The sequence below is a fragment of the Cololabis saira genome, chromosome 4 (assembly GCF_033807715.1).
Source record: "Cololabis saira isolate AMF1-May2022 chromosome 4, fColSai1.1, whole genome shotgun sequence".
NCBI lineage: Eukaryota > Metazoa > Chordata > Actinopteri > Beloniformes > Belonidae > Cololabis > Cololabis saira.
In genome coordinates, this window is record NC_084590.1 from 48756550 (window position 1) to 48771540 (window position 14991).

The window sequence follows — 14991 nt, forward strand, 5'->3', positions numbered from 1 at the left end:
ACAGGTGAAAATTGTCAAATAAGTTATTTTTCTGGTGATGACTCTTGTTTTAAGTGTAATGAGATTTTTTGACTAAAAATGAGACATTTTAACTAGAAATAAGACAAATATTCCTGGTAAGATTTTGAGTTTTTGCAGTGAGCGAGACTGCATTTGAAAAAGTTCCAATTTTCTTGACCACACAGATCAGCTTAGCATAGCAAACTTCTGTGATTGATACTCTAGTTAAGTTCTGTGAGTCGTAACCTTGCCGTACCTTAGCTTCCACTGAATTGACGCCACTGGTCTAGACCCCGAATGGAAGACCACGTCCACTTTTTCAGTCTGATTTCAAAGCAGAAAACACCGACTCATATTCGGGCCGATACGGTAGATGGGAATCACGGGAACTGCTTTGAACCGGTTCAGGTCCTGTTTCCTGTGGGGTTCCCCAGGGGTCAATCCTAGGACCACTATCGTTCAATCTGCACATGCTTCCATTAGACCAGCTAATACGCAGCTAATAGCTAATACGCAGCTAATAGCTAATACGCAGCCAATAGCTAATACGCAGCTATAGTGTGTCCTACCACCTCTATGCAGATGACACTCAGATCTACATGTCTCTGACGACCTCCGGGACTCCAGGATGAAAACAGTTCTATTCAACTGTGAACGCGACAACCGAAATTATTTTACCTGCACTTTTAAATCTAATTAATGATTAATTTTGTGTTTAATAGAAATTATTTTTTTTGGCTGCTTGTGATTTTATGTAGCTGTAAAGCATTTTGAAATGCCTTGTGTATGAATTATGCTCCAAAAATAAACCTGCCTGACCTGATGTTCCTGTTGTCCTGTTATTGATCATGATCAGTTCATCAATGATGGTGATCAGTTCATCAATGATGGTGATCAGTACGAGTTACTTTGGATTGTTAGTATTCTCCGTTTTGTTTCTTAAATAAATCTTGGTTCTCTGAAAGCAGCTTGTTCTTGTTCATCAGAATCTGTGTAGCCGTTAGCGGCTAAGCTAGCCTTTTAGCCACTAGCCAAACATGTTAGACACAAACATAAAAACCCTCGTATGAAACTCACTAACGAGTCCAAAGGTACCGACCAGCAGCTAGCACTGGTGGCTAGCCTAGCTTGTTATCCATTAGCACTTAGCCTAGATTCATTTGTGACGACATCAGAGGTTTAACAACCTTTAAGTATTTTAAATACAATAAAATCACCATCAGTAGAACGGAGAGGATAGGGCTGTGCGATTAATCGATTTTAAATCTAAATCGGATTTATTAATCAAGACGATGTTAAAAAAAGGAAAATCGGAAAATCGATTTTCTTTTTTTGCAGCTGGCTGCATGCGTCTAGCCATCTTTGTTTGGTCAAGAAAATTGTAAATGTTGTCACTTTACTAAACTCAGGGAGGATTTACAGTATCTTTCAATTGCACTTCATTCTCAATAGGGACATTTGTTTGCTATTTTTCTTTAAACATAAAGATAAAATATTTGAAACAATTTATTCCATTGTCTTTTGTAGTTTTACCAAAAAAATCGAAATCGAAAATCGGGTTTTCAGAGAAAAAGAATCGGGATTTTATTTTTGTCCAAAATCGCCCAGCCCTAGGAGAGGACCACGCCCATTTGGGGCGGAGTCAGGCACTAGGGGGCGGAGTCAGACTCCAGGGGGCGGGACCAACGGCGGTAGAACCGCCCCTGCCATTGGACACACAGAACCAATCAGAGAAAAGTTTGCATTTTCAAAATAAAAGACCACCTGCAGTGGAGAGAAGCTTTTATTGTGTAAGAACTTACTGAGGTTGCATAGCAACAACAACACATGCTGAACATAATCCCTCCATTATCTTCTCAGTCTTAAAGGGACAGTAACCTAAAGACGGCCCTTTTTCTTCCTCTGTGGTCTTTGAAAAAAAACACTTCCTGGAACAGCTGCTTCCTGTTTCCCATGATGCCTTTGGGTGAACTCAGGGAAACGGCTTCAGAGAAGTAAAAGGTAAACAGCCAATCCTGCGGCACCAACAAGCCCCGCCCCCTCAAGTCTCTCCGCCCTTCCTCCGGTAGGAGCAGTGCATTGTGGGTCCTGCGCCGGAGTGTTGCATTGTGGGTCCAGCGGCGGCTCCTATTGGCTGATCAGCAGCTGCTCCAGCTCCTGCAGCAGCTGCTGCTCCTTCAGGACTTTGTCCATCTGGAGATGAGAGGTTAGCCGTTAGCACCGGTTAGCCGTTAGCACCCGGTTAGCCGTTAGCACAAGGTTAGCTGTTAGCACCCGGGTCTGACGAGACGGTTAGCCGTTAGCACCCGGGACTGACGAGATGGTTAGCCGTTAGCACCCGGGTTCAACGAAAAGGTTAGCCGTTAGCACCCGGTTAGCCGTTAGCACCCGGTTAGCTGTTAGCACACGGTTAGCCGTTAGCACCCGGTTAGCCGTTAGCACCCGGTTAGCTGTTAGCACACGGTTAGCCGTTAGCACCCGGGTCTGACGCGTCAGAACTCTGGCTTGAAACGTCAGAACTTCCAGGACTGAGATAATCCAGGACTGAGATAATCCAGGACTAAAATAATCCAGGACTAAAATAATCCAGGACTAAACTAATCCAGGACTGAGATAATCCAGGATTAAACTAATCCAGGACTGAGATAATCCAGGACTAAACTAATCCAGGATTAAGCTAATCCAGGATAAAGCTAATGCAGGATTAAGATAATCCAGGACTAAACTAATACAGGACTGAGATAATCCAGGACTAAACTAATCCAAGATTAAGCTAATCCAGGATAAAGCTAATGCAGGATTAAGATAATCCAGGACTAAACTAATCCAGGACTAAAATAATCCAGGATTAAACTAATCCAGGACTGAGATAATCCAGGACTAAAATAATCCAGGACTAAAATAATCCAGGACTAAACTAATCCAGGACTACGATAATCCGGGACTACGATAATCCGGGACTACGATAATCCGGGACTGAGATAATCCAGGACTAAACTAATCCAGGATTAAGCTAATCCAGGACTGAGATAATCCAGGATTAAGCTAATCCAGGACTGAGATAATCCAGGACTAAACTAATCCAGGATTAAGCTAATCCAGGATAAAGCTAATGCAGGATTAAGATAATCCAGGACTAAACTAATACAGGACTGAGATAATCCAGGACTAAACTAATCCAGGATTAAGCTAATCCAGGATAAAGCTAATGCAGGATTAAGATAATCCAGGACTAAACTAATCCAGGACTAAACTAATCCAGGACTAAACTAATCCAGGACTAAACTAATCCAGGACTAAACTAATCCAGGACTACGATAATCCGGGACTACGATAATCCGGGACTACGATAATCCAGGACTGAGATAATCCAGGACTAAAATAATCCAGGACTAAAATAATCCAGGACTAAAATAATCCAGGACTACGATAATCCAGGACTACGATAATCCGGGACTACGATAATCCAGGACTGAAAGAATCCAGGACTGAGATAATCCAGGACTAAAATAATCCAGGACTGAGATAATCCAGGACTAAACTAATCCAGGACTACGATAATCCGGGATTAAACTAATCCAGGACCAAACTAATCCACCTGGTACCTGGTTTTTCTGCAGAACCTTCCCCGACGCCTGCTGCTCCTTCAGTTCCTCGATGGCTTTCAGTTTCTGAAACACAAGAACCACAAGACCAGAACGGACCAATCACAGCCCAGTTAACAACCACATGACCAGAACGGACCAATCACAGCCCAGCTAGACCCGGGTCTGGATCCCCTAGACAGGCCCGGGTCGGGTTTACTGCTCTAAACGCTAATACGGGAGAAATTAGCAGGAGAGACCACGTCTCTCCAGTGTTAGCGTCGCTCCATTGGTTACCAGTAAAATTCAGAATCCAATTTAAAATTTTATTACTTGCATATAAAGCCCAAAACGGCTTAGCTCTGCATTATTTGCAAGACCTGATAGTGCCTTATGTTCCTGGCAGAGCTCTCCGCTCTCAGAGTGCAGGTTTACTCGTAGTTCCTAGAGTATCCAAATGTAGATTTGGAGAGCGGGCGTTCTGCTATCAGGCACCATTACTATGGAACCAACTTCCAATCTGGGTTAAGGAGGCTGACACCACCTCCACCTTTAAAACTAAACTTAAAACCTTTCTGTTTAGTAAAGCCTATAGTTAGTGTTTAGTAAACCTCTAGCTGGTGTTGGTAAATCTCTAGGTAATGTAAACTCTAGTGTGTTAGAGTCGCTCCTGTAGTTTCTTGTGCTGGCCCCCCCTTTTCTTCTCTTTTTTCTCTTTTGTACATGTTGCAGCATCCTCTGCCGGTGGGGAAGAGCGTCTCTGAATGCAAAACACCGGAACCCGCAGTGTGGGAGTGAGAGGGGCAGGGTAACGGCCCGGTCAGGCGGGGGAGAGGTTTGTCCGTCAAGACTCCTCTCCCTGGCCCTGCCCCTTCTCAACCTTTCCCCGACCCTGCACCTAACCTGGGACTTGCTGATTGGGCCGGAGCTTCGGGAGCTGCATGCTGGCCTGCTGTCCCCACCCCCGGTCATCCCGTTGCTGCTTCCACCTGCCTGCTGTGCTGTTGCCGTCCCTGACCCACCAGTCTGGCCCTCGGCAGGAGGGTCCCCCCTTATGAGCCTGGTCCTGGTCAAGGTTTCTTCCCTCTTAAAGGAGTTTTTCCTTGCCACTGTTTGGCTTAAGGCTTTTCTCCCACTAGGGGAGTTTTTACCTGCCATTGTTTATATAATAATTGCTCAGGGGGTTTATGTTTATGTTTATGTTTATGTTCATGTTCTGGGTCTCTGGAAAGCGTCTAGAGACAACTTTTGTTGTATTAGACGCTATATAAATAAAATTGAATTGAATTGAGTCTGAACATTTACCTTCTTCAGGTTCTTCACCTTCTTGTCCGTCTCCGGGTCTCCGCTGCTGGGCTCTGATTGGCTGTTGGCGTTGGGGGCGGGGCCAGACGGAGCTTCAGGCTCCGCCTCCGGTTTGGCTTCCTGCTCACAAACAGAGAAGCTGTTTATCCCGGGAACGTCCTGGTGACCCGGCAGGTCGGGGATCAGGGGTTAGAGATCAGAGGTCAAAGGTCGGGGACTCACCTGTCTGGCCGCCTTCTTAGCTTCCCGCTTCTTCTGGTTCTTCAGCGCCGCCTTGGAGACGCTTTTATCAGCCGGAGCCCGAAGATCCTGAGGAGCTTCTTCCTCGTGCTGCAGGAGAGACACAGGTGAGCAGGAACCTCTGGACGCAAGGTTCCTACCTCTGGACTCAAGGTTCCTACCTCTGAAAACAAGGTTCCTACCTCTGGACAAAAGGTTCCTACCTCCGGACGCAAGGTTCCTACCTCCGGACGCAAGGTTCCTACCTCCGGACGCAAGGTTCCTACCTCCGGACGCAAGGTTCCTACCTCCGGACGCAAGGTTCCTACCTCCGGACGCAAGGTTCCTACCTCCGGACTCAAGGTTCCTACCTCTGAAAACAAGGTTCCTACCTCTGAAAACAAGGTTCCTACCTCTGGACGCAAGGTTCCTACCTCTGGACGCAAGGTTCCTACCTCTGGACGCAAGGTTCCTACCTCTGGACGCAAGGTTCCTACCTCTGGACGCAAGGTTCCTACCTCTGGACGCAAGGTTCCTGCCTCTGGACGCAAGGTTCCTACCTCTGAAAGCTAGGTTCCTACCTCTGAAAGCTAGGTTCCTACCTCTGAAAGCTAGGTTCCTACCTCTGAAAGCTAGGTTCCTACCTCTGAACATAGCTACTGCTAATAGATGCTAGTATTTGCTAACTACTGTTAACATTTTCTTACCGCTGCTAAATGTTGCTAACAGTTGCTAACACATGCTAAAGTGTGCTAGCTGCTGCTAACAGATGCCAAAGTCTGCTAACTACTGTTAGCATTTACTTAACACTGCTAAATGTTGCTAAAACAGATGCTAACGTGTGCCCGCCACAGATGCTAATGTGTGCTAGCTGTTTATCACAGGCTTTCAGCATTTTCACAAAGCCAACATGTGCTAACATGCTACTATATTCTAAATATGATTACTAGCTCCGTCTCATTGGGGTTAAAAGTAGTTAAGTTTAAAATAATTATATAGTTAGCCGATGTCCGACTCTAGCTAGTCCTCTAGCTAGTCCTCTAGCTCCAGCTAGCTGCTCACCAGTTTGGACCCGGCCGTCGCTGGCAGGTGTCTCAGCGCCGGCGGCCGGTAGGCCTGGGCGGGCGGGGCCTGCGTGGTTCCTAGCTCGCTAGCCACGGCCTGGTAGCGGACGGGCCGCTCGGGGAAGGTAGCGGCGGGGAATGGCTGCCACAGAACCTGCCACAGCTCCGTCCCCGGAGCCGCGTCCTGCTTGTGCAGGACCGAACCCGTGTAGTGCCAGATCTTGTAGCCGTTGCAGACGCGGAGACGAGGAGAGCAGGTCGCCGTGACGACGTGCTCACCGTCCGGACACCAGAAGAAACACGTCGTGTCCGGAGCCTGAGGTTTGGAAACCTGAAGAAGAGGAGACAGGTGGTAGCTGCTGGTGCTAATGAGCTAACCCGTGGTAGCTGCTGGTGCTAACGTGTGCTAAGATAACAAGTGCTAAAAAGGTGCTCACTGGTGCTAAAATATTCTTACAAGTGTTTGAGCTAAAATGTTTCTAATATGAGCTAAGATGTGCTAACATTCCTGAAAAACGGCTGATGAGTTCACTGCTTTCAATATATAACTCAGTGTGCTAATATAAGTCGTGCTAACACGTTCTAACTGCTATTAAGTGGTGCTAACATGCTAACCCGTGGTAACTGCTAGTAAGTGGTGCTAACATGTTATTTAATTTTATTCTTTATTACATTAAAAAAAATAATTCAATACAAATACAAATACAAATGTTCTTAAATTGTGAATGAAAAGGGAGCAGAAAGAAAAAGAATCTTATCTAATCTGCCCCTTTTTCCAAGAAATAACTTCACAAATAACAAATTAAAAATACTAATAATAAAAAACAACAACTAAGTGAATAAAAAAACTAAAATAAAATAAAAAAATAAAATAAAATTATAACCCATGGTAACTGCTAGTAAGTGGTGCTAACATGTGCTAAAGGCTGAAATATGCTTCTGCGTCACACACACGCAGAGCACACGGCGCAGTCGTGACGCCGTCACGAACCGTTCAGACTTCTCCGTCTCTCCATTTGGTTGCGGTGCAGTACCCCCCGCGGCCACTAGTTAGCGATCTTTTTCTGAATGGTTTATCCGACTTTTTCCGGTCACAGTAAATCAAAGAAATAAGGACAACTATTGTGCAAAAAACAAAAACAAAAAAAATCACACATAAACGAAGAAAAAAGCCCTGGAAGTTCACTACTGATTCAAACTGGAAACCGGAAATGCTTCGCTTTCAAACGAACCAATCACAGCCCTCTCGGTCTGCGTGTGGTCTGCGTCTCCTCGACGCGTAGTTACAATTTTCGGGAGGTGCACGTCACTGACGGCGTGTCCTCTGCGTGTACAAAAACCACACGCCGTAGACACGGCGTCGTTTTGACGCAGAAGCATAATTCAGCCTTAACTCTTGGTAACTACTAGTTACTGCTAGTAAGTGGTTCCAGGCCTGGATTAAGACCCAGATATCTGGAACCAGCAGATGTTCCTCCTCACCTGCTAGTTAGCAGAGTTAGCAGATGTTGCTCACCTGCTTGTACTTCTTCACGTCCCAAACCTCCATCTGGCCCCGCAGGTTCCCGAACCCGGCCAGAACCAGGATGTGGCCCTGAGGACTGAAACCAGCAGGAACCGGTTAGAACAAGCTGCAGTCAAGTCAAGCTTTCATGTGTTTATAAATCAGAGCAGGTGCTAGCTAAAGTGCTGCTAGCAGCTGCTAACTAAGCTGCTGCTAGCAGTAGAAAGCGCCTATAGGTGACCCCTGACCTGTAGAAGGCGGCGTTGACCCCTGACAGAGACGTTCAATAAACTCTACAGCCCACTACGGTTGTGTTTCCTGTTTCTGTGTCACGTGACTGCCACGCCCCTTTAGGAGACCGGAAGTAGGTCCTGAGTCTATTGAGTCCTATGGGAAAAGTGAACGTGAGCACAGATTATTACCAATTCCTTCGCCCCATAGTAACCTAAGTAAATATGGGACCCATTTTTCAAAAGCCACAAACCTTCTGAACATTCTGACACCAAAATGGCAATTTTCAGACCAACAAATTAGGAGAAAATGAACTTTGTTTGAGACCTGTCTCTGTCTGAGCAACACACTCTCGTGAGATTTGGATCTCATCGTTTTCCCATCGGATAAAATGAAGTTTAAAACTAAAATAAAACTTGCTTCTTTGCTTAATAATACTGTTATTTTTATTATTTAAGTCTTTTTGGAAGAAAGTTGTACTGTATCTAGTGTTGTATGTTCCAAAACGATGTGGGGAGAGGGGCGGCCACGCCCACTTAGGAGACAGGAAGTGGATACCATTTCATACCATTGGCAGTAACGGTGATGCGCTATCTTCTGTATAGAGGATCTTTGACCTCTCACCTGTAGAAGGCGGCGTTGCGCGGGCCCGTCCCGAAGTCGAACACCGGGTCACAGCGCTGGTTGTAAACCGTGGCCTTGGCCGGCATGAAGCCGTAGACCACGCAGAACTCTGACGAGTTGGGACTCCAGGACACGTCGTAGATCGGACCGTTCTTAGCTGGGGGGGGGCCAGAGACCAGCGTTAGACCCGGGTCCTGATCCAGAACCAGGTCCGGGTCCAGGACCAGGTCTGGGGGTGTAACGAGGTCCGGAGGAACCAGAACTCACCCAGCTGCACCTGCGCCGTCTCCCCGTTCACTGCCAGGTAGTGCAGCGTCTGCTCTCCGTAGTACGACGCCCCGCTCTTATCCACCTCCGTGCTAGCTGTTACCAGCACCGCCGTCGCTAGGGGGGAGGGGGTAGACGTTAGCAGGGGGTAGACGTTAGCATCTGTTTAGCAACATTTAGCAGCGGTAAGCAAATATAACAGTAGTTAGCAGACCCACCTTTCTGGTTCCACTGCATGACGACTCTGTCGGCCTTGAAGAAGCTCTTGTTAGCTCGCGCCGCCGCGGGGCCGCCCAGGACTGGGTACTGGTACAACCGCACGAAGGACGGGGCCCCTTTAGTCCCGGGGACGTAGACGCAGACCTGGGGGGACAGGGATAACAAGCTAGGCTAATCACAACTAGCTAATAGACTAGGGAAAATATTAACAGCTAAAAAGCTAGGCTACGTCTCACCCTGCTAGGCTACGTCTCACCTTGCTAGAATAGACTCACCCATGGATCTATTAATAAAAACTGGATGGGACATCGAAAATGGCCGCCCGTTCATTTCAATGCATTCTGCTCAGCCAGCGCATGCGCTGAAAAAGTTCCTGACTTCCGGGTTTACTTCCGCGTACACGGGCCCATAGAGCATGCGCAGTTGAGTCACCTCCCATGATGCTCTGGGGCCTCCCATCATGCCCCGGGGCAATGACGCGAGTATTAATATAATATGTATTAATATAATATATTAATTCATGTATATTATTACATGTATAGCATCACATATATGATTAATGTATTAATATAATATAATTACATAATATATATTAATATAAACATCCGTGGAATGCACGGACACGGCTGTGACGTCAGCCGTGACGTCACGCACAGAAAGAGACTTTTCTTTGACTTTTCTGGCCGTTATAAAACATTTTTGACGGATATAAAGTCCATGACTTAAAAATATAGAATACAAAGATTAGTAATTGCCGGTGATTACAGCTGGAGGTTCCTGTGAACAGTTTTAGAGGCTTCTCTTTTACTATTGCGGTCTATGGGAAAAAAGCGTTCTGGGCCACATGGGATTTTTTGTTGCAGTACCGCGGCTGGACACTGGGGGAAACCAGCGTGCCTTCTGAGTGCGAGACTGGGGGCTGGTCTCACCTTGCTAGGCTAGGCTAAGCTAAGCTAGGCTAGTCTCACCTTGCTAGGTGCGTTTCCGGGGCTCAAGGCGAAGTCCGAGACTTTCTGCAGGTGCAGCTTGTTGGCGATTGAACCTGAAAGACAGAAACGTTAGTCCAGGACCTGGTCCAGGACCAGGTCCAGGACCAGGTCCAGGACCAGGTCCAGGTCCAGGTCCAGGACCAGGTCCAGGACCAGGTCCAGGTCTATGCTGGACCTGGACCCCCTCACGTACTAAAGTCGTTCTTCTCGTAGAAGTGCAGCTCGTTGTTGACGCTCCTCACGCAGAGTTCCTCGTCATCGGACCAGACGGGGCACCTGTGGACCAGAGGAGACCCGGGTCAGGACCGGGTCAGGACCAGGACCAGGTCCTGGACCAGGTCCTGGTCCTGCTAGTGGGGCGATGGGGGACCCACCAGGACTGGACCTTCTTCTGGAACAGGGCCTTCATCAGCACTCCTCCTCCGGTTAAGTCCCACAGCTGCAGGTTGGCGTCCCCCTGGGCATCGTCCTGGGTCTCTGCAAGATCCAGAACCAGGGTCAGAACTGGGGTCAGGGTCCAGGTGTCTCAGAGTCCATAGTTCTGGTCTCAGGTTCTTACTGGAGTAGAGCTGCCAGGTGTGTGTCTGGTAGGGATGGGCGGTATGGACTAAAAAATGTATCACGATAATTTCTGTCATTTATCCCGATAACAATAAAAAAAATACAAATACCAATACAAAAACGTCATCAACGGGAATTTCTCTTTCTTGCTCGCTCGCTCATTTCCTTCCTTTTTCCCTTCCTTCCTTCCTTCCTTCCTTTTTCCCTTCCTTCCTTCCTTCCTTCCTTCCTTCCTTTTTCCCTTCCTTCCTTCCTTCCTTCCTTCCTTCCTTCCTTCCTTCCTTCCTTCCTTCCTTCCTTCCTTCCTTCCTTCCTTCCTTCCTTCCTTCCTTCCTTCCTTCCTTCCTTCCTTCCTTCCTTCCTTCCTTCCTTCCACAAAAACATCATCAACAGGAATTTATCATTTTTACCGTGAGATACAAATTCTTTGGACGGTTTATCGTGAACGGTAAAATATCGCCCATTCCTAGTGTCTGGTTCTGGTTCTTACTAGAGTACGGCTGCCAGGTGACCAGGACCTTGTTGAGGGGGGAGAACTCTATCAGGCTGGTCTTGGGGAGTTCCAGGGAGGAGACCAGGGACCCGTCGGAGGATCGGACCACGGAGACGCTGAGGGACACCAGGTGGAGTTAGAGGTGTGGTCTAGGGCTCAAACGATTCCTCCAATAATGCCATAAAAAAAATGATGAAGGAATTTTCTCTGCCTCCAGGAATCGTTTAATTTTGCAGCTCAAAGCAGGTATCGGCAGGTTTGTTGAAAATGGCGGATATAGTTGAACTTCAAACTTTAAAAATAATGTTTAAAGCAAAAAATAGATCGTTACCAGAACAGTTACAAAATTTGTTCAGATTGGAGGATGAGGACAACAGACTTAAATTTGATTTCAAACATACTTTTGCAAGGCTAAACATAAAACAAAGGTGTATTTCTGTTACAGGTGTAAAATTATGGCATGGACAAAGCAAGGAACTGAAAAGTTGCACAAGTTTGTAGCAGCTTAAGAAGATGTTTAAAAAAGAAAAGATAAGTGTCTACAAAAAAGGAGAAAGATAAAAAAATAGATAGAAGAGTGGTATTTTTGTTTGTTTTCTTGTTATAAATATGTGTATAGATAGATTGGTGTTCAGTAACAGTAAGTCAACGTAATTGTATTAACAGAGAGGGGCAGGTATCATAAGTTTTCTTTTTCCTGCTCCTTTTCTTTCATGGTGATAATGTGTACTTCATGGAATTTTGTACAACATTATTAAGAAGATATACCATGAATGGAATAAATGAAATGAAATGAAATATTTCTCCCGGACTACGTTTAATGCGCCACAATGCACTGACGCCACGCACGTAAAGGAAGAAGAAAGAGGCGGATATGTTTGGTTTTAACTAAAAACAAAAGGCAGAAAATGTCAAAAGTGTGGCAGCATTTCCAGCTGGACAGCAAGGCAACACTGTTAGCTGTTTCACTGTAAGACAGAGCTGAGACACAACAGCACGTCCTCAATGCTGCAGCGTAGCGCTAATTAATGAGATTAACGTTACGGTACCTTGCTAACATAACGTTAGCCCTGTGGAGGGCTGGGTTTCTGTTAATTATGACGACTGTTGATGCGGCTAACGCATCTAATCTGTAAAAACACAGAGCTGGAGAGAGATGAGGGTGAAAAATAAAAACGTAATAAAGCTAACTGGGTAGTTGTCAGTTTTAGCAACATCAAGTAGCGCTGGTGGCTAATGTGCTCCAATACAGCAGGTCTCAGAATTTTATTTTGAACACTGCCTAAACTCAAAATCTTATCAAGACTAACTTAAAACTCAACTACAACTTAAAAATCTGCTTACGACCCCTTCTTTTTCAAGAGTGGAAATGTCGAGAAAAAAGTCGAAATGTATTTCAACTTTATTCTCGATATTTCAACTTTTTTTCGCGAAATTTCAACTTTTTTCTCGACTTTGCGACTTTTTTCCTCAACATTTCAACTTTTTTCTTCGATTGAAACCCGTGGGAAAACACCTAACATTTTAAGTTATGTCTGATATCAGGTGTAATGGCATTTTTAGGTTAGAAATAAGAACATTTCTTGGTAAGATCCTTAGTTTTTTGAGTGAAGGCAGTGAATTTGGTCGACTGGTGTAAGTTCAGGGTTTTTAAATGCACAGCCATGAACCTACTGGATTATATAATTTAGTTTTAGGGGGGACCTACCTGTGTCCGTTGCACCAGCCGAACAGCGACCCGTCTCTGCTGAAGGTGACGCAGCGGCTGGACCGGCCGTCCCTGAAACACACAACGTCTCGGTCTGGACTTCCTGCTACAACCAAAATATCACAGAATCTGGGGGATTTTCAAAATAAAAGGGAGCTTCCTCACCTCTGGAAGGCCTCATGCTGCTCACAGTGGGGGGGGCCGCGGAGCAGGGACGTCCCGTCGGACCCTCGGACTGGAGACGCAGGGACACGGGGACACGTCAGCATGCTAACGTCAGTTAAAGAGTTGGTGCTACCTTGGAACCGGTTCTTGTGGCCCAGCAAAGAGTTGGCCCAGAACCAGAACCAGCCTGGAACTAAATCACTGTGCAATAATAATAATAATAATTAAAGCTGCAAGCAGCGATGAACGGGCCCTCGCACGTGCAATTTTCAAAAATAAAGGTCAAGTACTCAAAACTAAGTCCGATGACACCACCCATGACTCTTTATGTCAAACCATTCAAAAGTTATGGCAGAAAGTAGGAACTATCAAATATGGACCAATCAGATGAAGGGGGTGTGCACTTTTTGGCATCTAGCGTCGTCACGGTAACACTTTTGACTGAGAAAAGTAATGTGCGTCGTCGCAGGATGGAGACGCACATTTTGATGTATAACACACCTGGGTGCACGTTACGGTTCGGGCAGAGAAACGGCCGAAGAAATGGCATAAATTTCGCCAAAATGACACGATTAATTCAAAATGGCCGACTTCCTGTTTGGTTTCGGCCATGGCTCCAAGAGACTTTTCTTTAAGTTGCGACATGATACTGGTGTGTACCGATTTTCGTGCATGTACGTCAAACCGTATTGTGGGGCTTGAGGCACAAGCTGTTGAGCCGTTAGGCCACGCCCATTAATGCAAACCATTAAATATCAAATTTTTCACCAGGCCTGGCTTGGTGCAAAATTTGGTGACTTTTGGGACACGTTTAGGGGGGAAAAAGACCTTCATTTAGTCAGAATTCGTCGCTACAAACATTAACAAACAGTTTACTAGTTTGCATAATATCTAAATAAAGGTCAATTATTCTCATAAAAGAAACAAATTGGTTGTTTGTAATCAAGTCATCTGTCTTGTTTTCTATTGTATTGTACAAATATAATATATATTGTAGAGTATATTTATATTATATATATATATATTTATATTATATATATATATATATATATATATATATATATATATATATATAATAAAATAAATATACTAATACAATATATATAATTTATAATCTACACAATATAATCTATATATATATATATATATATATATATATATATATATATATATATATATATATATATATATATATATATAGATTATATTCTGTAGATTATAAATTATATATATTAGTATATTTATTTTTTGTTTTATTTTTTTATTTATATTATTTTTTATTATATTATTTATATTTATTCTTTACTGTATCATATTATATTATTTATATCTTATTTAGATAGATAAATGCATGCAGATAGATAGATTTAACAAAAAGTTTACTAGTTTGCATAATATCTAAATAAATGTCAATTATTCTCATAAAAGATACAAATTCGTTGTTTGTAAGTCAGGTCAAGCTATGTCTTGTTTTCTATTGTATTGTATAAATATAATATATATTGTAAAGTATATTTATATTATATATAGATTATATTGTGTAGATTATAATTATATTAGTATATTTATTTTTTGTTTCGTTTTATTTTTTATTTATTTTATTATTTATATTATTATTTTTTATTATATTATTTATATTTATTATTTACTGTATCATTATATTTATTTATATTTTATTTAAATAGATAAATGCATGCAGATACAGACAGACAGACAGACAGACAGACAGACGCACGCCCGCCGTCATTCTAAAATTTATTTTCAAAATATTTAAAGAAAAATTCAATAAAAGTTCAACGTGCTGAATGCAGAATGAAGCAGATTGTGACCGGAGTTCGGTTTAAACTTCTCCCCTCGAAAGAGTCGTGGGTTTTCCCGGTCGGGTCGTTAAAGTATGTAAGTATTAGTAAGTATTAAAGTCTCGCTGTGAACAACAACGTGGAGAATAAAGAGATAAAACACGTTTATGAAGTAAAAGCTCCCACCTGCCAGCAGCGGAACGGGCGGCGCCATGTTGGAGGAGGCGGAAGTAGGAAGATCCCCGCCGGAAATACGTCA

General features: G+C 44.2%; 1 protein-coding gene across 1 annotated transcript; it reads right to left on the reverse strand.

The window, feature by feature from the left end:
- Positions 1-1767: 1767 nt before the first annotated feature.
- eif2a (eukaryotic translation initiation factor 2A) lies at positions 1768-14991 on the reverse strand. The gene is made up of 16 exons (XM_061719971.1): positions 14919-14991; positions 12934-13003; positions 12769-12840; positions 11058-11176; positions 10381-10483; positions 10200-10282; positions 9986-10059; positions 9017-9161; positions 8799-8915; positions 8532-8688; positions 7689-7773; positions 6171-6503; positions 5112-5219; positions 4890-5009; positions 3606-3671; positions 1768-2193 (listed from the first exon to the last, which is right to left on the reverse strand). The coding sequence occupies exons 1-16, from the start codon at positions 14944-14946 to the stop codon at positions 2128-2130; spliced, it is 1746 nt and encodes a 581-aa protein (XP_061575955.1). The 5' UTR covers positions 14947-14991; the 3' UTR covers positions 1768-2127.